General features: G+C 41.6%; 1 protein-coding gene across 1 annotated transcript in view; it reads left to right on the top strand.

Moving 5' to 3' along the window:
• RYR3 (ryanodine receptor 3) overlaps nt 1-23,831 on the top strand; it is a 360,864-nt gene that overhangs the window by 189,333 nt on the left and 147,700 nt on the right. The window contains exons 36-39 of the mRNA XM_090268335.1: nt 609-809; nt 4,051-4,153; nt 4,898-5,035; nt 23,273-23,546. Coding sequence (XP_090124461.1) covers nt 609-809; nt 4,051-4,153; nt 4,898-5,035; nt 23,273-23,546 — 716 coding nt within the window. The remainder of the gene's footprint in view (nt 1-608; nt 810-4,050; nt 4,154-4,897; nt 5,036-23,272; nt 23,547-23,831) is intronic.

Below are 23,831 nucleotides of genomic sequence, written 5' to 3'. Positions count from 1 at the left end.
CCTTCCCCTCTCTCTAAAAATAAATAAATACAATCTTAAAAAAAATATCTTGAACACAGGGTTTAAAGGAGATAAAGTATAGCAAGTGCCTAGGCAGGGTGTCTGGCAAAGTGAGTGCTCAGTAAGTTATGGTTATTGTTTCTCTTATTAGTATAAGTTGTAATAATGAAAAGATTAATAACTCTAACAATCCTAAAGAACTAAGCATGAGAAACAGAACTTATAAACAAAAACAACAAGAGATCCAGAAGATGTGAGGAAGGAGCCAGGGCTCCCAGCGCAGTTCAGTGGTGCTTTCTATAGTAAGCTTAGGGCCTGAGGATAACACTCCTTGGCAGATGTTTTCTCTCTCGCTCCGCAGACAGATGTGCTCTGTCTTTAGTGAGCTTATTTCCACCGTTCTCCCGTCCTGAATGGTGAAGAGCTGGGCTCTGAAGTCAGGCCAACTTGGAATCAACAGCTCTATGCTTACTGTGTGACATTGGAGAGGTTACTTAAATCACCGAAGTCACAGCGTTACCATGTATAAAATGGGGATGCTAGGAACTTCCTCAATTGCCATAAAGCATTATTACATTAGCATATATACATATACACTTTTGTTGCAGATGTGTGAGCTCCTCAGCTATTTCTGTGACTGTGAACTGCAGCACCGAGTGGAAGCCATTGTGGCCTTTGGCAACATTTATGTCTCCAAGCTCCAGGCAAATCAGAAGTTCCGCTACAATGAGCTCATGCAGGCCCTGAACATGTCTGCAGCTCTGACAGCTCGGAAGACCAAGGAGTTTCGCTCACCTCCACAGGAGCAGGTGAACACCCCTTTCTGAGCCTCCATCCCATTCCTATGGAAGACCTTGAACCCTGTGGGGACAGGGCACCTGAAACCTTTATGTGCTGACAGTCACAAGAGCTGTAGGTGATTAAAAGCCCCAGCACAACACCAGGAAACAGGCCTAGTCTGGCAACTGAGACCTGCCAGTGATCTTTAGGGTGGGAAAACGACCCTTCCAAAACTACGTATGGAGCAGGGCTTCCTCCCTCCCCTCACATCTATGTCCGTATCACTAAGTCAAAGACCAGATCTCTGTCAGTATCAATTTTCACCCCAGCAAAGATCCACCCCTTAAAAAATTTCTGTTCGGTCATGCCAGAAATCACTGCTATCTATCAGTGGTCAACAGAACGTGGTCAATGTTTCCAAGCTTATGAGAGCGGGTGCACCATCCTCGTGGGCTTAGCTGGTGATCCTGGCTGCCACCCTTTCTTTGCCTATTCTGCCTCCTTGCCTCCTCTTCTGCACCCCCAGGGCTGGCCATCACGTCCTCCTTTAGCCTTCTCAACAATCCACCGAACAATCATGTCAGACTCATTTCAGAAACCTGTAACTCAGGAAGTCCTTCCCTAATGTGTTAGACCACTGATTCTTGAGCAGACATCAGAATCCCAAGACTTAATAAAACACAGATGGCTGGCCCACCTCTAGGGTTTCCAGTTCAGCAGGTCTAGTGTGAGGCTCAATCATTTGCATTTTTAGCAAGTTTGCAAGTAATGTTGATGCTGCTGGTCTAGAATTGAAAAGAAATGAGGAATACTAACTGCCGTCAAACTCTGCTATCCCATCTGCCACCCATCCCAGAGTATTCATTTCCAGAAGGAATCTACCCATAAAACTGTCTAAATAAGAATTTAATATCAGCAGAGGATATGGAGGATTTAGATCAATTTTAGGGGAGGGCAATGCAAAATCACTTGGAAAATAGAACGTATAAGAATTAACATTTTAAAGCAGTAATATGACTGATTACTTCCTCCTTTTGTAATGTTTGAGGAGAAAATAGAGGTTTTCAACCCAATATCCTTACAGTATTCAACGAAATGAATACTTCAGGATGTAACTAAAAGCAAAAATAGGCAAAACTAAGGTTAGTCCAATGATTGTTGGCAAATTAGCCAAACATAGTCAGCAAGCCTTTCACTTTCAGAAGAGCTTCATTAAAGGTCATGACCTCTAGTAGGAAATTCAGCTCCCACCCTGTTGGTTTTATGTGCTTTGGGTTTTTTTTTTGGATTTATGCCCTCCAGGCTGGCAGGCCACTGCTTCTTACATGTTTCACTAAAGGGGAGACTTGTCAATAAGAAATTAATTTTCTAATTTTGAAACCAGATCTTCAGATCTTGTTTTTATTTAATAAACAGCCCACTGATATATGTTGTTGATATAATTATCATAAATTAATATTATAGAACAACCACAAAAATTGCTTTTACAACCTGTTTTATAAATATTATTTTACTACAAACTACACTGCTACCTTCTTCCAAAAACTTGTTTTCAGTGGAAGCTTTGACTAAGAATCTAACAATATTAAATAAGGTTTGTGCTTTAATAAAAGAGGTTGTAAATTTTTTCACCTAGAAACCTAAACAGAAGGGTGAAAAAAAAGCCTTTTTGTTGTTTGAATTACTCTGCCTAAGGCAAGAGAATAAACAAGATTACCTCTAGTTACTGCTCCAGTCCCTCCAGATATTCACTAGCCTGGAGTCATGGGTCTGTGAGAAGAATTCAGACACCTAGGAATCTGAGTGGGGTATGAATGACAGCTTTATTTCCACCAACTTTTTATTAATCTCTGATAGCATTTTTTAAAATTATTAAGGTAGGCAACAAAGCAAGGACCTGACTTTGTCACCCACATAAATTGCATATTTTTTCATATCATTTTACAATCGTTTTAACACCTTGAAATATCACTTACATTCATTACATACTTCATGATCACAGTGGATATAAAACTTGATACCAGATGCTTTTGTCTAATGAGTTAATAAATATATGTTACTATATCACAAGTTTGTTTTTATTATCTTAATAACTAGATTTCAATATAATTGTTTCTCTTTGTAATTCTATACATTTTATTTCATGTATTTAAAATATCGATCTGAGAAGAAATCCATGGGTTTCATTAGACTGTCAGAGTGGTTCATGACACAGAGTTAACAATCCCTGAGACAAAACTAGAATGAAAAAGATGACAAATTGACTGTAAAACATAAAACTTACATGTCAAAAAAAAAAGCACATAAACAAAATTAAAAGCTCACTAAAAACTAGAAAATATATTTGGAATATATGTCATGAGACTTACTACTCTAGAGATGTGCAAAGTGCTTGTCAATTTTTTATATTTTTTTCAATTAATTTTTAAAACAATAATTACTCAACAGAAAAATGGAAGAACGTGGATGGGATATTTATAAATATGAAATAAAAATAGTCCTTATGTGTGGGCAAACAAAGTTCAGTCCCACCAATTAAATGCAAACAAAAGCAACAGTGATATGGCATTTCACCCATTAAACTGGAAAATACTTGAAAATGTGCTCTCATTTCTGTAATGAAGATGCCAAAGAAATATACACTCTTGTATAAATCTGATAATAATACAAATTTTTGTGCGCTTCCTAGAGGGCAATAGAGCAATTCATATCAAAAGCCATTAAATGTACAAACCTTTTGATCTGATCACTTTGCTCTTAGAAGTTTATCCTAAGAAAATGGTCAGAGATGTGAACAAAAATTATGTAAAAGAAAATTAAAATTAACTTTGTAATGATAATGAAAATAACATATAACAGGTCATTAATTTTACATAAATTGTTATTCATATGAAAATGCAGTGCAGTTATTAAAAATCAGGTTAAGGAAATCAAATGCTCAAGATAAATTGTTAAGCAGGAAAAACATGAGTTTCAAAGAGTTTATCTGGAGTATAATCTCAATCTGCATACATAAAGCTGGAAGATAGTAACTGAAATATTAACAGATCTCAGTAAATTTTCTTAGGTATTATCCAAATTTTGTGCAATTAAAAACTACTTTTATAATCAGAAAAATGCAAGCTACTTTTGAATGTTGACTATTTTTACAAAAAAAAATTTTTTTGAGTTAAATAAAATTTGTAGGCAATGTTAGGTGTCTAAGGCAGGATCTGAATTCTTTGAACCAACACTGAGAACCAACTAGCCATTCTTCTTTGTCCCTCAAAGATTAACATGCTTCTCAACTTTCAACTGGGAGAGAACTGCCCTTGCCCAGACGAGATCCGGGAGGAGCTGTATGACTTCCACGAGGACCTTCTCTCTCACTGTGGTGAGCTTCCAGAATGCAGCTTTATTGAGGACAAGTCTGTTCCCAAGTCCTTCATTAGAAGCTAGTAAGGGGAGGGAAGAGAGGAAGTTATTTTTCTATTTATTCAAGAAATGGTTCTATCGGAACTACTTGGGTCAGAGAGGATAAAGGAAATAATCCTGGCATAACTCATGACTGAAATTCCTTCTGCCTGGAAGAGACTTTGCTGAGATATGAGAAGAGACTGGGCCTCTGAAGAAGGAAGGGAAATCATTGATCCTGACATAAACCTCGCCCAGCTCACTTCAACTGAGATAGTTAGGGCTGGGACGTTGCTCCCAGTTGAGCCAAGATTCTGATCCCCTTTGCTTCTTAGCTTTTGCAGTGATACAGTGTTGTAGCTTCTGCCCTTAAGGATTCTAACACGTCTGCTGATTTTAAGTGGCTCTTATCTTAGTCCTTGTGCTGCTTATACATCAGTGGATTAAGTAATATATTGACTTGATGGTCTTTCCATTTGAAACAACTCAATGGTAACTCCTTCTTTCTCAAGACTCTACAGTGCTCTAAGGGTACAGGTTACAAGAGTTAAGTCTTTTGATTGAAATTACTTGATGTTCCTGTACACAAGAAATCATCTTTTTTAAAAACTTGCAAAAAGATATTATATAGGTAAACAAAGTTCCATAGGTTCTTATGTTCTCTCAACCGTATGATGGTGTCATCTAGTGTTCAAGATTTCCACTCTGTTCTGTGCCCTTCTAGGGGTCCCCCTGGAGGAAGAGGAGGAGGAGGAAGAGGTCACCTCCTGGGCTGGCAGACTCCGTGCCTTGGTGCAGAAAATCAGAGGCCCTTCCAAGCCAGAAAAGGAGCAGCCAGCAGTGGAGGAACAGAAGTGCCCTAGTAAGTGATGGTGCCTTCGAATTACAGTACTGCAAATGCGCAGGCTCTTCTAAGAGTTAATGAAGGGAATTAGCTTTCTAACAAATACCTAGGGTAGAAATGGGCTGCTTAGCTTCAAAGAAAGCATCTGGGCATCTGTCATAATCGGTGGTAGTGATTGTTGTATATTTTACATTATGTTTTTCTTCTGATTTAATTTACTTTCAGTCTTTTGAAACCTGACAGGTCTATTGCTTGCTGGGTCTGCTCTTGTTGTATCTCTAGTTAAAAATGCCTAGACATGTATTTCTGTTTTTTGTTTTATGTTTCCACATCTTCCTCTTCTAACCATTGTTGTTTCTGTCACTTCTGCTTGTGGTTCCTTAGCATCGAAAATTGCCTCGGTGAGGAAACAAAATAATAATGAAAAGGGAGTAAGGGAAATAGGCTGTGGAGTTTGAGGGAGGTTGTTTTTGTTTTTCACTACAGTTTTCACAATTTAACATCCTAGAGGACTTTGACCTTCTATTCTTGCAATGATGCCAAACCTTGTCCAAATTCATTTCTCTAATCCTTCTAGTATAGGTGACTCCTACCATGTGACCCATGTTAAAACAAGATCATAATTTCTTCTGCAAGGCAGTTTACTGCCTATAAAGCATTACCATTTCAAAAGGAACATTATCTGCATATTATATATATACTCAGTCTGCTATTTAGTATCAGATTCTGCAAATTTTTATTTGTCTAAAGAAGAAGGAATTTCCCAGGTTTAATATAGTTGCCTGTTCTTTTCCATCTTAGAATATACTTCCAAATCATGGACTAGAGCAATAGCCTCTCAAGATATGATTGGTTTGTCTGAAAACACTATTTTGGGGATCATACGTCTTACTGCCCTTTGTACTGACCTTCCATCTTTGTCAGAATCTCTCTGAAAGGAAGAACCCTCACTATTTATCAGCACAAGTGTGGAAGCCTCTGCAAAACGGTATGGGGTACCTGGCAGCAGTTGCCCAAGCAACCCTTGATCAGTCCCATCTGTTACCACAGAAAGAGCATGGTGGGCATTTGGTGAGAATGTGCCAGCAGGATTCTAAAGGCACAAAGAAGTGAGTTTAGACTCCTTTTGTGGTTCCTGCCAAAGCAGAACTAAAAATAGACTGAGCTGACCCGCATTACCTGCTGAGTGTCTATTTTGAAAGTGTATGTTTCCTGCTAATAAAATAAGTCACGACTAGGTGTCCTCCAAGGTGATGGGTTCATGTTAGGGAAATGGATCCTGCTGGATGAAATCACCTGGTTCTGTGAAGTCTTTCCGACTCTAAGAACAGTGCCCCGGCTTCAGGGGTTGTAATCTTAAGCATGGCTTCCTCGGGCCTCAGGCAGAAAGACTGTGTTCCATCTGTTTGGGTAGAACATGCAAACCTGAGAGGCCACCCCAGGATGAGACTCCATCTTCACCCCATACTTCTTCCCTCCCATAGCAGAATTATGAAAGGTATGAGCTTTGTGTCATAAGTCTCCTATCCTGGAGTCCCAGGAATAGAAATAGAAAGTGATCAAGTGTGTCTGGTTGTCAGCATGTGGGTCCCTGACAAAGGTTCCCAATACATAAAGCCCCTCACTCAGATCTGACATTTTAAGGAAAATTATTAGGAAGGTTTGACTGTCACACCCCCAACATTGTTTTTAACTTGTTTGAATGGAGACAATGTTTCTGAATATGTAGCCAGTTGCAGTAAAGGGGTCAAAATTCTTTCAAATTTTGGTAACTTTGTCCATGTTATTGCTTATCTGATTAGAAGAACATGCTAGCGCGAATTGACAACTTACCAAATACTTCCCATAGACAGCCCTCCATGGCTTTGGGTTCTGCATAGTTAATGTTGTTGCTCACGTACCTATGTAGTTTGGCCTAAGATGGTTGTGTTTGTACTGAACTATTCCCTAAATAATGCACTTTAACAACTATTTATATGACATATACATCATATTAGGTATTATAAATAATCTAGGGTGATTTAAAGTATATGGGAAGATGTGCACTGGTTATATGCAAATGCTACACCATTTTATGTAAGGGACTTGGGCTTCCAAGGAGTTTGGTGACGGCAGGGGCAGTCCTGGACCAACCCCTTGCAGACACCGAGGGATGACTGATTATTAGTTTATGCTGTTCGTTGTTTGTTTGTTTTTTAAACTCTTCCATTGTGTGGTTGATGAAAATAGAACTCAGAAGAATTAAGGGATACTTCCATTTGTTTTTTCCACCCTAACTTGGTTCCAGAAAATTTCCCAGGTGACTGAATGAGTAACTAAAATGAGTAAAGCTATGACTTGATTCAGGTTTTCTGCCTCTGATTCCACCCTTGTTCCACTGCCTCATGACACTTGCCAAAGAATTGACTGTCTCCCTATGAGGAAGGCCCCAAGTGACTATTACACATAGAAGGGCTTTCTAAAGCCATCATCTTTTTATCTTGCGTACTGCATCTGTGAGGTAACTCACTGCTTGCCTCATTGTTATATGTAGGGAATATGAACCCAACAGAAGCCAAAATTTTGCATCCAAAAAGTCAACCAAGCCAAGGATCAGACTCAGAGTTTTGGGGGTGGGTAGCACGATTTCTCATTTATGAGAAGTTGGTGTTGGCTGTGCCCTGCAGGGAAACCTCCGCCGTTCTAGGCCACAAGAAGCTACAGTGTCCTGAAGCCCCAGAGAATCCTGTGCGCTGGCTCTGTGTTGCCACGTTTGCCTAAACTAACTCCAAGTCATATTGAAGATGAAAGCTGTTACAGTCTTATCAACAGATCATATGAAAATTATGAGAGAAAATCTCATAGCAGCAGCCCACCATACTGAGTTACACTTTGTTTTCATATCCCAAACCAGTCAATGTCCTAGAAAATCTTTGCCTGTTAGTTCGAGGCCTGTGTTTCTCCTGCACTAGAGTTTAAGCAGGGTTTCCCTGGATATGAATATGTAGCCACTGAGTTATTCCTCCAGAAGCATCATCTGTTCCAGGACCAGGCACAAAGTAGGTCCTCAGTAAGCATTAGATTTTCCCCTCCGCTGACAATCAGTCTGGGTCACCCCAGACCTAGGTCAGACTCCTGGTCAACAGAACGGTAAGACAGTAAATTTGTGTTGTTTTGTCACTAAGTTTGTGCTGTCTGTCGTCGTCGTCGTCGGCAGCCGTCCGTCTCGAGAGACGATGGTGTAGCTTCTTAAGAGTCTATCTGCACCGCTGAGAATGGCTGTGCAGTTCGACTCAGGAGTGACATGGTATCTGTCTCCTCCCGTGTTGAATCGACATCTTGTGATGACGCTGAAGCTACAGAGCCTGGGCAGGGTAATATGGAGGGTCTGCTGTTGCCCATGCAGCAGACCCCCCCTCTCTTCGCAGCTGAAGGGTCCAAGGGAAAGACGGCGTCAATACAGCTTGGCTTCAGGTGCGCCGCAGGAGTTGCCGGTGTTGACTACAACGTCAAACCGCCTTAGGGACTCCGGCTCCGGATTTTCTGTCGGGGTTTACTCCCTTAGCCTTTCCCCTGAAGAGGTATGCCGCAAGGCAGCGGAGGTTTTTTTTTTTTTGGAGTCAGAGTTTTCCTTCTCTGATGTACCCTGACTGGAAGATCGAACCAGCGACACTTAGCTCGCAGGCCGACGCTCAATCCACTGAGCTAAACCAGCCAGGCCTGTGCTGTCTGTCACAGCAGCAATAAAGAACTGATACGGGTGGGAACAGCCAGAAGTGCACACTTGCTGTCAGACACCTCATTACGGTAGAGTTGGCATATCTTGGCAACCAATTAGAAATGTGAGGAAGAGGAGGGTATTACAGATGGTCTTTATGGGTCCTTGTGAGATGGAAGATTGCATTAACAGACATAGAGGGGAGGGGAAGAGCCTTAATTTTATTTAGCTCCTTAAAAGTTGCATGAGGATTTTTCACACCTCTTTCATTTTGCCTGGAGAGCCCTGCATGGCTGACAACACAGGCATCATTAGTCCCAGCGTGGAGATGAGGAAATGGAGAATCCAAGGCATTAGGAAAAGCAATGAGCCCTCACAGATGGCAAAGCCAGGATCAGAAGTCATTCTGATGATGCACTGGCTCCCAGTCCAGTGCTTCTCAGCAGTACATGCATAACAGGTATTCTGCATCTGTTGAATCAGTCTGCATCAGGCCTGCCCTTGGTAGCTGGTGTTCAGTGATGGAGAAGAGAGCTTGGTTGTCAAGGGAAAGAAAATCTAATGTTCACTGAGCACCTGCTTTGTGCCAAGTACTGTGCTAAATGCTTCACATCCCCTCATCAGATTTTATCCTCCAGCAAACAGCCAGAGACAGTGACAGCCAGGTTCCTATTTTGCACACCAGGCAACTAAGCCTGAGAGAAGCAAAATAATTTGGACAAGGTTCTTGCAACAAGTAAGCAAGAGACCAAGACTGAAATCCTGCTCCATGTCCAGGGCCCCTGCTCTGTGCAGGGGTGGCTGGAAGGGAGGCTGCAGGGGCAAGGGGTAGAGGATAGGGAAGCATAGATTCTGAGGACCCGTGGCCCCTAGCTTACCCTGTACTCAGTTTACTCTCCATACTGAATAGACATCAAAACTAAAATGAAAGCAGTTCGATTATTTCCCCCACATCAGTGCCCTGAGTCTTCTGCTGTCCCATCTCTGCGCAGCTTCATTTCAGGGACTTCCCTCCCTAGCATATGGGCAGCATCATCTGTTCTCTCTCTGCTCTTTTCCCCATTGTCTCCAGTGGTCATTTAATGGCCTGAACACTTTTGATAGAGTGATTATGAGGCTGGCTGACTGATTTCAAAAGCAACAGGCTAATTATCTCTGTATGATAAATGAGAGCCCAGGGGCCACAGAGGTAGCCTGATGGCATCAGCAGCTTCCGTGGCAGTCTGCAGTGCTGCTTCTGACCCAAGCGGGGGGTGGGGGCGGGGGTGGCTGTCCAGTGGTGGGAGAAACAGTCCTTTTGCTTCCACACTTGTCTCCATCATCCCAGGTGGGGAGGCTCCAGCTCAGGTAGAAAACCAGTAAGGGAAATTTAGAAACAGATTCAGCAGAAATTTTCAACTGCTACGCACTGTCCACACAGCCTGCCCTGAGAGCTAAGGTCAAGGGCAGCCAGGCCAGGCAGACTGGAGACTTGGGGTGGGTTCCCGCCAGTTGTGTATCAAGGCAGGAGGCTCTGTCTCCGGGGCTCCTTCAGGCCATCCAGTTACAGGAATCTCGGAGGTTTGTTTGTTTATTAAGTTGAAGTGTTTCTTTGCCTAATTAAAAAATAAAGTGAGGATTAGTGTAATAATGACCATCACTGTTGAGGAATCTCTGTCCCTGCTGAGTCTTTTTCTGTTCTTTCAAGGTGGTGGTGAGGGTGAGACAGTAAGTAATTCAGGTGCAGTGTTTAGCACAGGGCCTGCTGGCTCGGGAGCTCTTGGTAAACATCAGCTACTATAAGTGTAAGAAGAAATAGAATGTTCTAGCCAGCAGCTTGAACTTTTACCCTTATTCCCCAGCCAGTGAAGCCAGTAGAGAAGGAAAAAAGTGTACACATCCCAAAATTAAACATAGAGCTGGGATGGATGAGGGCTAGGTGGTTCGTTCAGCTGCTTGCTGCAGCACCTAAGACCAGCCCTGAATCGCCACATGCCTCTGGGGTCCAACAGCCAGTGCCTGGTCAATGGGCCCTGGGGACATGTAGTCAACAGAGCAGTTCTTTCCTGTCATCCCGGAACAGTGCTCTTTGTCTTCGCAGGCTTTTTCTTTCAGGTTTTCAGAGATGTGGGACCTTGTTCTCAGTGTTTCCAACAACATCCGTGTTCTAGAGGAATAAGGCAAAAAGTGGCACCTACTGCCCAGCCTGCGCCAGGAAAGCACAGAGAAAGTAACATGATGAATTTTCCAAGTCCCCTTGGAGTTGAGGGATTTAACTTCCTATCCTGACCTCCTGTGCTAATAAGTAGTATCCGGCCACTTTATAATGCAGAACAGATGATGCTCTAGGGCACAGAGCGCAGTGCACAAGAGACCTCCTCGGCAAATCTTCCCGATGAAATCAGCAGGCTATCGTACATTGTGACCCCTGACATAGGAAGGGCTCTTCCTCAGCTGCAGGTCTGGACAGTCACCGGAAAGGCCATCAGCTGCCACATAAAATGATTAGTGGTGTGCAGTGATGCTTCAATGGGGGCCAGTTACTCACCGTGGTCAGTAATCACTAATTTTAAGATTCTTCACAGTCTCAGGTTTTACTGTTAATAAAAGCAAGCTGGGTAATATCAAGATAAAGCCAGTTGGCATTGAAATGTGGTGGTAAAATTCTTGGTGCTGATCAGTTTAACCCAACAAGCCTTAGGGATACATTTGCTATTTTAATAAATGAGTATAACCTTTTCAAAAGCTCAATGGGTCAGAGACAGAAATCTAGAATATTAAGCTACAAGTGACTTGACTTCATGGAAGTGCATAGACACAGAGAAATAAAACAACTTTACCAAAGTCACACAGCCAGAGCTATGCCATCCTTGCATTTATTTTCTTCAACTTGAATTTTATATTGCTCACTTCATTTTATTGGTGAAGAAATTGAGGCTCTGGAAAGTGAATAATCTGCCCAGTTCAGAGTCAGTTCTGAAAACAGCCAAAGCTTTATAATTATCAGGATTTGTTTCTGAATCCATTTCATAGTTGATTATAAGAGAACATCTAGACAGTATAATATAAATTTAAAGCATTACTAATTTTTTGGAATTTTATGAACCTGTTCAAGCAGGCAGCTCAGAGATGGTTTAGATTCCAGCAGTCAAGTTTGGAATGCTAGCTCTGTCACTTACTAGGCATGAGGTTGGGCAAGGATTCTATAAAATAATGCTCAGTTTAATGTCCTAGTACTTAGAAGGTTGTATATCTCTCAACTTCTGAAGTACATATCCAAAGTATAGGTCATAAGAACTTCATCTCCACATATATCATAGCAGGTACTTTCAGCAAAAAAGAAAAAACCCAACTTAGGTAGAACAGCTGAGAAGATTGAGGTGTACCTGGAAGTTAAGAGACGAAGCCAGCACCGGGCTGAGTTCATCCCATGGCTCTGCTCACACTCTCCCACGTGTTCCAGCTTCGCATTCCAGCTGGGGCCAGATGGTGGCTACAGTTCTGGGCCTCATGCCCAGTAGAGACACTGTCCAAGGGAAAAGCAAGAAAGTTCTTCCAGCCCTGGCTGGGTGGCTCAGTTGATTGGAGCACTGTCCTGATACCTCAAGGCCCAGGTTCCATCCCCAGTCAGGCACATACAGGAAACAACCAGTGAATCCATAAATAAGTGGAAAAAGCAATTGATGTTTCTTTTTCTCTCTCTCCCCCACCCTCCTCATCTCTCTCTCTCTCTCTCCCCACCTCCCCTTCACTCTCTCTCATCAATAACTAAAAAGAAAGAAAGTATTCTGAGATCACCACTGTTGGGAGAATCTGGTCACAAGTTCTTTTATGAACCTATGAGCATAACTAGAAAATAAAATGCTGACTTAAATCAATATACAGAGCCCACCTTTGGAGTAGGGTTGCATCAGCTTTCACTGAGGATCATGGGCCCTAAGATAGAGAGGCACATATCTCTACAAAATCTGGGTTCTGTTAAGAAGGAAGAAGGGACAAATGAATGCTGGCTATGAGGTCAGGAATATTCATTATGCCGTGATGGTTATCATTGTTAGCATATTTTGGGTACTCAATGGTTAGTGTTGAAATGTCAGCAATTCTAGCCCTTAATGTTCAAAGGGAGAGAAGAGGCCAAAATGTGTCTGGGAAACTAGGGACTGTACTGTCTGTGCCCTGTCTACATGATCTAATTCACCACAGCAGTTCTGCAGTAGGTGCCTATGTCCAATGTTCTTCTGGTTGGACAGAGGCTGGGCCAGATCCAGGCAGACTTCCATTGTGTCTGCACTGTGCTACTCACTCCGGCTGCCTCAGCAGCAACAGAACTGGGTCTCTCTCAGGTCCCAGCTTCTGTGGGTACTCTCATAGCAGCTTGCTCACTGACACCCCCCCAGGCTGACGTGCAGCTTTGGGAAAAGAGTCAAATAGCCTCGATCCAGAACTTTCTATCAGTGGGAGTGTATTAGTTTCCTATTGCTGCTGTAACAAATTACCACAAATTTAGTGGCTTTAAAACAATACAAATTTATTAGCACCTAGTTCTGGAGATCACAAGTCTAAAATGGGTTAGTAGCACTATATTCCTTCTGGAGGCTGTAGGAGAGAATCCATTTCTTCCTCTTCCCAGCTTCTAAAGGCCTCCTGAATTCTTTGACTGCAGTCCCTTACAGCAATGGTATCAGTCGAACCCCTGCTTCTGTCATTGCATGTCTTTCTCTGACCCTGACCTGCCTGCCTCCCTCTAATAAGGCCCCTGTGATTCTATTTAGCCCACCCAGATAATTCAGGATAATGTCTCCAACAAATGCAAGGCACCTTTTGTTATAAAGAAAGCAGAGGTCAAAATCCACTTGTTCTTTCACTTGAAAATGATCTACCACCTGCTAATGCCTCCAGAGTATTTACAGCATAGCACAAGCTGAATTTTTAATCACCTAGAATTTAAAAATCAGTGTACATAATTTAGAGGCACGTAATCGTTTTTCTTTTCCAATTGTTAGTGTGAGCTCCCTCTCTTCAATGTAATCAAAAGACATTTTCTTCTAAACTGACCTAGGTTTAAGAACATACTCATAGAAATGTAACACCAGCATAGGTTTGGAACTGAAAACTATAGGAATTTGCTTTGCCAGAGGCTGAGACCTGCTCTTTGATAATAAGCATGCACTTCATTGCATGATGGCCACTTGGACTCTGAACTAAATTTAGAGATGGAAAAAAAAAAGCTTATTTCCAGACCTCTGCAGCCAAAAATTTAAACCTATACCATGAGAATAAATGACTTTTCTTATTGTAGTTGACATTGCAGAACTGGTAATTGAACCATTTGAAAAAAGAGTTTACCAAGTATTGTGGGTGACACTAGAGAATTTTCTTACTAGGTTCACAGAATGGAGAGCTTAGGGGTCTGAGGTCCAACAGCAGGTCACAAAATGGCAAGTGGGAGAAAGTAAATAGCAATACTGCCTGGGCTCCCAAACCAAGCACTAAGGCCAGCCTCTAATTTAAAGACTCTACTCCTTTCTTCTTGTGTGCAATATCTGACTAATCCAGAAATTATGTCATAAAGTAGCTATTTTCTTTTAAAGTATCTTTCAGGCATCAACTCTTCCTAAACAATACAATGCATTAGAAATATTTCCATTCTGAATTAGACTGAACAGTCATTTTAAGTACAGTTTCTAGATCATATATTTGATGTAATTGCCTAAGTGTGATTCTCTCTAATGACACTAATTGCAAAAGTGGAGTGAGCTAGAATGTTAATAATAATTTCATAAATGAAGCCATTTGTAATTGTCAAGCAAACCACATGCACATGACTAGCTTCCCTAAGGCATTCCGCTTCATAGGATTTATTTTATATCTCAGCAGAAAAAAAGCATTTGGTTACGCATATTTCTTTCTTTCTTTGTCCTTTTTGAAAAGAACACTAAAGCTTTTTTAAAATCCCATGAGTCAAACCACCCAGTGCACTTGACAAGGCCTTCTTGAAACAGGTAAATCAGTGGGTAAAAACTCTAGAGTTGCAACAGACTGGAAGCAATTTCATCACATGTGGTGGAGGTTCTGAGTAGAGTGTTTAGGTGCATGTGTGCATGTGTGTGAGAGAGAGAGGGAGAGATGGAACGGTGGTGGGGGGAGAGCTGGGGCCATACATTATGGCAAACAGGAGAGTCTAGCTCTCTGCCGCACCCTTCCCTTTCTCCTGGAGTCTGTCTCCTTGTAGGAGCTGTGTTTCCTAAGAATACCCAAGTATTTTTTAAATCATTAATGGACAGCATTTCCAAAGAGGAACTTAGAAAAGCAACAGAAATGAAATCATTATTTAGTTATACTGTTCTTTATGTATCTATCTCTCTTTGGTTAAGAAAGAGGTTCAAATTTATTTCAAGAATTGACTCCCTTTGCGTTGAAATTCCTGCCAGAATGGTCATTGTTCCCCCATTGATACCAGAAAAAAAAAAAAAATCACTACAAGGACTGCTTGTATGAGCCATCTCTTCAAGGAAAATGGTATTCCAAGCTCATCATAGCAAAAAGTAGTCTTTTCCATTAGCTCACTTCCTCTGTCCCTTGAAAGGCCCCTCTTAACTTCATGGCAAAGCTTTTTCTTCCCTGCTTCTAGTAATGCAGACCTAGTCTAGAAATATAAAGAACTTCAGATAAATGACCCATTAGGAAAAAAAAGAGAACAAAACCTTATCAATTCTTTTCTCTAATTTCTTTTGAATGTAGGTATTTACTATAGATGTTGTACCTTCTAGTGAATTATCTTATTTCCTAAGACAGTTTTACCCTTTTTTTTTTTTTTTTTTTTTTGTATTTTATCTCTTATTAAATGCTCCACATGTATGTATGTAGTCTCCCCAACTCAGCCACCGTGGGTAATAATTGTGTCTGGAAATAGTTTCATGTAGGGTACTTAACTCTGTACTTCACAGAAAACACCTTTTTGATTCATAAGCTAATTTAGAAGGCATGTAACTGAAGGTTATCCTAACATAAGCAGGAAGAAACCCATGAATAAGATGTGTCCTGAGGCCTGGATGCACTGGCTCCAGAGCAGAGCCTTCCGTAGTTGACAGCACTGGTTTCTCCCATGAATGAGAGTTAAGGCATTGCTAAGGGTCAGCTAATGTCCTAAGCGGAGATCTAAGTGTCCCCTGCAGCCTGCAGCATACCTTTTCTCTGTGTGCCCCGTTGCACTGGCTGCAAAGCAGGCTGAAGAAGGCCACGCGGCCTCTGTGTAGAAGATACCACACTCCCAGCTTGCTCTGAAGATCACTGATCTTAAACCAGATTGAAAAGAGAGGCATTTAGGGCCCTGAAGGCTATTGGAAAAGCCCTTTAGTGATGAATGGTGACTGGGGCCCTTGCTGACTGCCAGGATTCAGTTTTCTAAATAATGATTCTTTAATCCTCTCTGTATTTCTCAGTGTGAGAGGTCTTCCTCGTCATATGCTCACACTTACTTAGTCCACCTCCCATCCAGAAACAAACATGGAAAGCTTCCTAAGCTTCTGCTTTCAAGGCTCGGGTCTCCACTACTTGATCAGAGCCACACAGTCTAACAGAACAGGGTTTGGTCTTAAGTGGGGGGAAAGCTTTGCCTTTCAGTCTTGGCCATCACCTCAGCAGGACCCTTTTACATAGATCAGTGTTTCCCACACTTTTTGGTCTAAAGACCCCTTTACACTCTTCAAAATTTCTGAAGACCTCGGAAAGCTTTCGTTTATGTGGCTTATACCTATCAATGTTACTGAATTCAATTTTAAAACTAAGAAATTTTTTAATAATTGTTTATTTATAAATAATAAAGACTCATTACATGTAGCATAATACCATACTTTCATAAAAACAACTAAATTTTTAATACAAAAAAGGGTAAGAAGAGTGACATTGCTTTTGCATTTCGTAAATCTCTTCTGTCTGACTTACTAGGAGATATCCAAATTCTTATATCTGATTCAAAGAATAGGAAGTAAAATTGGTCTCAAACATATATATAGTTAAAGGAATATTTTAATAGCTTTTTTAGATAATTTTGGAAATTCTTCTTTAATACTACATACAAACTCAGCAAGCACATTCTTCTCCTTTCTCCTTGATCCAAAAATGTCCTATATACACAATGTCACCTCAATGTCTTTGGAATTCTTATGGAATTATCATGCCTAGGTGAATTCTCCATGCATGTGTATTAAACTTTGATTTTTCTCCTGTTTAAAAAAATTCAACAAGTAATAGTTTCTCAAAAGTTCATTGTCATGGGGAGTCTAAAACCATATTAAAGAAACTTTTGTACTAGTTTACATAAAAATTCATTGGTCTGTCTTGCGTGTTGAGTGAACATTTTACCCATGAATGTTTTTTAATAGCACGCATTGGTCATGGGGAAATTGTTGGTTCACCAAGTTATGCAGAGCTTCCAAATGTTAACATATTTTATTTAAAATGTTTTAAAATCACATTTGTTAATAACAATTTAATAAGAAGTCTTTATTAGGAAGCTGTCTTAAGTCACAGGGGCAAATAAGCTTTTTTCCAAAATTCTAGTTTTCACTTGAAAGCTCAGACTGTGTTATATCAACAAATACTACCAGTGGTTGTCCTTGAAGTGATAGAATTACTTCTTTCATTTTTTAGAAAATGCATGTTAGTTACCAAAGTCTGATTAACCATAGTTTTTCTGTGGTTCTTATAATTAAAAATAATATTTCATGAAACAAGCAGCTACTTGACCCCCCAGCTCAGTCACACAGTGCTCTTCCTCAAGGAAATCACTGCCCTTTCACATGCAGAAGTGTACAGGCATGCATCCCATTTTGTTACACAGGATGTTAAAAAGGTATATACTGAAAATTTTATTATTAAGTTAATAATATTTATATTTCATTGAAAACATTCTTCTGTGAAACTGGGCATTTTCCTGGCAGTACGGCAGTAAAGAATAGAGTTTGGTGCTATTGAATTCCCGCTAAGACACAAGCAGTTTTACCCACCGTTGCTTTTGCACCATCCAAGCAGCTATCAGTGCAGTGAAAAGGCAAATAATGTCTTCCAATTATTCTGAAAGTATGTTTGGCCTTGCAAACTGCCAAAAGGGTCTTGATTACCCTCAAGGGTCTGTGGACCACTTTTTATAACTACTGTATAGATAGTATCAGAGTTAATATTTATAAAGCCCACAATATGTGCCTGACATGGTTATATGCATTAATTATTTTAATCCTCACATATACAGATATATGAAGAGCCTACTATATTCTAAACCCTGGCTGGTTTGGCTCAGTGGATTGAGCGTCGGCCTGCGAGCTAAGTGTTGTTGGTTCGATCTTCCTGTCAGGGCACATCAGAGAAGGAAAACTCTGATTCCAAAAAACCTCCGCTGCCTTGCGGCATACCTCTTCAGGGGAAAGCTAAGGGAGTAAACCCCGACAGAAAATCTGGAGCCGGAGTCCCTAAGGCGGTTTGACGTTGTAGTCAACACCGGCAACTCCTGCGGCGCACCTGAAGCCAAGCTGTATTGACTCCGTCTTTCTCTTGGATCCTTCAGCTGCGAAGAGAAGGGGGGGGTCTGCTGCATGGGCAACAGCAGACCCTCCATATCACCCTGCCCAGGCTCTGTAGCTTCAGCTTCACTGGAGAGGACACTCCAGCGTCATCGCAAGATGTCGATTCAACACGGGAGGAGACAGATACCGTGTCACTCCCGAGTCGGACTGCACAGCCATTCTCGGCAGTGCAGATAGACTCTTAAGAAGCTACACCATCGTCTCTTGAGGCTCTGTAGCTTCAGCTTCACTGGAGAGGACACTCCAGCGTCATCGCAAGATGTCGATTCAACACGGGAGGAGACAGATACCGTGTCACTCCCGAGTCGGACTGCACAACCATTCTCAGCGGTGCAGATAGACTCTTAAGAAGATACACCATCGTTTCTCGAGACGGACGGCTGCCGACTATATTCTAGGACAGGGGTCCTTTTTAACCTCTTGACCCTGGTGCATTCCTGCTGTTCTGCTGCTAGATCATGGGAGCTAACTTAAACGGGGGGAATGTTTAGTAGCACGGCTGCCGGAGGGGGTGTAAAGCTCCCTTTTCTCAGTTTCAGAGGTGTCTGGACCATTAGAAATGTGCTGATTCAGTCTAGATTTGCTGGTGGGTGCTAGTTTGCTAGCATGTGTCAAGCTACAAAATCCACTGCTTTTCGGGCCTCTTGGGAATATTTCCTCACTTCCCCATAGTTTTCTTCTCATTTATTTCTTTCTATTCTTTCTCTCATATTTGGAAGGAGTGGCCTCAAATACCATGCCTTCCACTGAATTACACCTGTCCATTAATACACAACAAGGATGAGTCTTGCTCTTTCTGTTGTGAATTTGGGGTCACATTTTGTTTTTAACTGAGCTTCAGCTTGGTCCCACTCATGTTTATTCATCTCATTCTCTTATTCTTACCTTGAGTACTAGCCTGGGCAAAGAATCCGTGGGTGATTTCTGCTCCATCCTTTAAAGTTAAAGGGCTGTTTCTTTTCCTATCTGTCCTCAAGTGAGATGTTTTGCTGTAGATGTGCCATTTTCTAGGCTATAAATATTGATTTGGATTTTTTAAGTCATTGTGAAGCTAAGAGCTCACCCAGGTTCAGGGAAAGCTAATATTTATTTGGTTTCATTATGACTCTGTAAAATGCCCTGTTGAAAAGAGGAAGGACTTTGAGCTGCTTAACAATTCTGCTTGTTGCTTTTCCAGTGTGGCAGGGACTGTGACTGTGTGCATTATCTCTGCTGAGAATCTGCTTGTTAGTGGTGAGAACTGTCATTCTTTCAGCCCAAAATATAGGCTAAAAGCAGGAATTGTACTTACAGGACTAGAAACACTTACGTTGGATCCAAGGGCATTCATGTTTTTGCCTTGCTTTCACTCCTTACTGTGAATAGTAACAGGAGAAAGGAACGTCTGTATTGTCTACTGAGGACACAAGTTCCAAAGAGGAGCCTAGGCTAGTCCGTAAATCACTTTTCCCCCCAGAGTGTTCAGATATTATCTAACCTAACAGCTATTAGTCAGCAATCCCTGCCTAGTGAGGTCTCTTAGGAACATCTTTTAACTGTGCTTCTCTCTGCCTTCAGTATCCTGTCGGAACGTAAAACACCCACGGGGTTGATAGACACAGCATTAAGTTACATTAATCCTTTATATCTAGATCTCTTCAGAAACTCTATCTTTATCTCCTCATGATGAGCCAAGACTGGATGTAGAGCAGACGTCTGCCATATAGAGTGTATGGAGGTAGAAAACTAAACTACTGGAGATGGCACAGGCTATTGAAACATTCCTGTAAGTTTATTCCCAGTCCTTTCACTGACGGACTGCGTGCCCTTCATCAGCCCTGAGCTCTGCCTTTAGCACCAGGCCTCAATCAGGATCTTGCAGCCATTCATGCCTTGCAGAAATGTGCTAGGCAGAGCCAGACTTGGAGGCAAAAACAGTCTAGGAGGAGCATTTCTCACCTCTGTCAAGGGCACCTTTTGGAAGAGTGTATGGATGGCATGGGGAGGGGTGAGCAGTGCCCTCTCAGTCATTCTGCTCTGTCCTCCTGCTGAGGTCGCCCTCACGTCTCTGGTCATCCTCCTACACCAATGCCAATTAGCACTTTTCAGGGCCATTTAGTCCAACCTCTGAACATCCCACAGCTGGTCCAGTTCCTGCTTCAGCAACCTTCCCTTTACTTATACAATCAGTCATATTTCTGTGTACCAGTATGAGCCCTGAGAAATTCTGAATTCAGAGCCATACCAGTTTCTGTCTCGGTGCCTGTGAACGTGGTTCATGGTGCAGCGGCAGCTGACTCCTGCAGATCCAGGTAGCACAGTTCAGGACATGATGGTCAGGTGTCCAACTGCAAAGCCTTTAGACCTCACAGTGTTCATAATCCACTTCACTCCATCCCCTAATGTATTTGTACGTTTATATCACCTTTTACAATGTAAAAATAACTCGTACAATTCTCAACTCAATGGCATGGCCTAATCAGTTCATGGTATGTAGTGCCTTTTAAATATCCAGAGACAGTACATATGATTGATAGAGAAATTCCAGAGGCAACAACAATGTCTTCTCATGCCTTAACCCACCCAGAATTGTTCGCTCTCTGTTCTATCTCATGGCACTTGCACATACCCCGATTTTACTATTTATTACATGGTGTTATAAAGTAATGATAAAGTATTGTTTTTATAAAATGAAAATTAAATTTCTGGCTTATGAGCACTCTGAAGGCAAGAACAGCATCTTATTTAGTCTTGCATTTCTAGCATCTATCCAAACATCATTTAATCAAAATAGAATATTTAACACCCTCAATTCAAAATTGAGATATTCTTTTCTTGCAGTTTGGCTCACATATGTGTCTTTGACAACATATGCTACTTCTCTGCATTCTCTACCCCATCCTTAAAAAATTTTTAATTAACTTCATTGTGATGACATTGGTTAATAAAATCAAATAGACTTTAAGTGTACAATTCTATGACACATCATCTGTGTATTGCATTGTGTGCCCACCACCCAAAGTCAGATCTTCTTCCATCACCATATATTTGACCCCCGTACCTTTTACTACCCTCCCAACGCCCTTCTCTCTAGTAACCACCATACTGTTGTCTGTCTCTATGAAGTTTTTGTTTGCTTTTCTTATTTGTTCATTCATTGCTTTCAGTTTTATATCCCACATGAGTGAATTCATGTGGATCTTGACTTTTTCTGTCTGACTTAGCTTGATACTCTCAAATCTATCCATGTTGTCACAAATGGCAGTATTTCGCCTTTTTTATGACTGAGTAGTATTCCATTGTATCGTCGTCGTCGTCGGCAGCCGTCCGTCTCGAGAGACGATGGTGTAGCTTCTTAAGAGTCTATCTGCACCGCCGAGAATGGCTGTGCAGTCCGACTCGGGAGTGACACGGTATCTGTCTCCTCCCGTGTTGAATCGACATCTTGCGATGACGCTGGAGTGTCCTCTCCAGTGGAGCTGAAGCTACAGAGCCTGGGCAGGGTGATATGGAGGGTCTGCTGTTGCCCATGCAGCAGACCCCCCCTCTCTTCGCAGCTGAAGGATCCAAGGGAAAGACGGAGTCAATACAGCTTGGCTTCAGGTGCGCCGCAGGAGTTGCCGGTGTTGACTACAACGTCAAACTGCCTTAGGGACTCCGGCTCCGGATTTTCTGTCGGGGTTTACTCCCTTAGCCTTTCCCCTGAAGAGGTATGCCGCAAGGCAGCGGAGGTTTTTTGGAATCAGAGTTTTCCTTCTCTGATGTGCCCTGACTGGAAGATCGAACCAGCGACACTTAGCTCGCAGGCCGACGCTCAATCCACTGAGCCAAACCAGCCAGGGTTAATTCCATTGTATAATGTACCACTTATTCTTTATTCAATCATCTATCGAAGGACACTTAGTTGTTTCCATGTCTTGGCCACCATGAATAATGCTACAATGAATATAGGGGTGCATATATATCTTTTCAAATAACTGTTTTCAATTTGGGGGGTAGATAACCCAGAAGAGGGCTTGCTGAATCATATGATAACTCTATTCTTAATTTTTTTAGGAAACTTTATACTGTTTTTCATAGCAGCTGTACCAGTTTTTCCAGCAGGGAATGAGGGTTCCTTTTTCTCCACAACCCCTCCAACACTTGTTAATACTTACCTTGTTGATAACAGCCATTCTAACAGGCGTGAAGTGGTATCTTATTCTAGTTTTGATTTGCATTTCCCCAATAGCTAGTGAGGTTGAGCATCTTTTCATTTGTATGGTGTTTTTTGTTTGTTTGTTTGTTTTTTTGGAGAAGTGTCTGTTCAGGTCCTCTGCCCATTTTTTAATTGGGTTGTTGGTTGTATGAGTCTTTATATATTGTGGATATTAACCCCTTGTTGGAGCAATTGTTTGCAAATATCTTCTCCAATTGGGTTGGTTACCTTTTTGTTTTGTTGATGGTTTCTTTTGCTGTGCAGAAGCTTTTTAGTTTAATAAAATCTCATTCATTTATTTTTGCCTTTACTTCCCTTGCCTTTAGGATGAAACATAAAATCTTCTTTAAGACCAAGGTCCACAAGTTTAGTACCAATAATTTCTTCTATGTAATTTATTATTTCAGGTCTTATTTTTAGGTTTTTGATCCATTCTGAGTTAATTTTTTTACATGGGGACAAACAATAGTCTAGTTTCATTCTTTTTCATATGACTTCCCGATGTTATCACACCATTTATTGAAGAGGCTTTTCTCCATTGTAAGTTTTTGGCTTATTTCTGGGCTCTCAGTTCTGTTCCATTTGTCTGTGTGTCTGTTTTTCCACTCATACCATGCTATTTTTATTATTGTCACTTTGTAGTATAATTTGAAGTCAGGGAATGTGATTCCTCAGGCTTTGTTCTGAAAAAAAAAAAAAAAAAAGAATTTTTTTAATCTTGTCTAGCTGGTGATGATTATGATTGCGTGACGTAGTTGAGGTATGCAGCTCTCCCGGTGCCAGGACAGCCACAGTACTGGTCCTTGCTGTTGTCCTTCTAGCAACACTGAAGGAACTCATCTCACAGACAATGATCCGCTGGGCCCAGGAGGACCATATTCAGGATGCAGACCTAGTCCGGATGATGTTCAACCTCCTCCGGAGGCAATACGACAGCATAGGGGAGCTGCTGCAGGCCCTGCGGAAGACCTACACCATCAGCCAGGCCTCCGTGAGTGACACCATCAACCTGCTGGCTGCTCTGGGCCAGATTCGCTGCCTCCTCAGCGTCAGGATGGGCAAGGAAGAAGAACTGCTCATGATCAATGGGCTGGGGTAGGTCATTCATGGGGAAGTGCAAATCTATCATGAGAGCAACACATGAGAGAACTGGTTTACCTTACTGTATGGATGTCCCAGTGTCAAATCATATACAGTCTCTGGGTGCTGCCTCCTCCGGGCACTCCTTGTAGAATTACATCATTGTCACATCAGTCACCTTTGATAATCCGAGAGGCCAGGCTGCCTGCTAATCAGAGGGAAGAAATGTTGACAGAAGAAGTAGAGAGGAGTCTTGGAGAAAAACAGTTATTTTGCATGAATCTGATGAAAATAGCCTCA

The sequence above is a fragment of the Furipterus horrens genome, unplaced genomic scaffold, assembly GCF_987537825.1.
Source record: "Furipterus horrens unplaced genomic scaffold, mFurHor1.1.pri manual_scaffold_3, whole genome shotgun sequence".
NCBI lineage: Eukaryota > Metazoa > Chordata > Mammalia > Chiroptera > Furipteridae > Furipterus > Furipterus horrens.
This window is presented reverse-complemented; position numbering and strand designations above follow the sequence as displayed.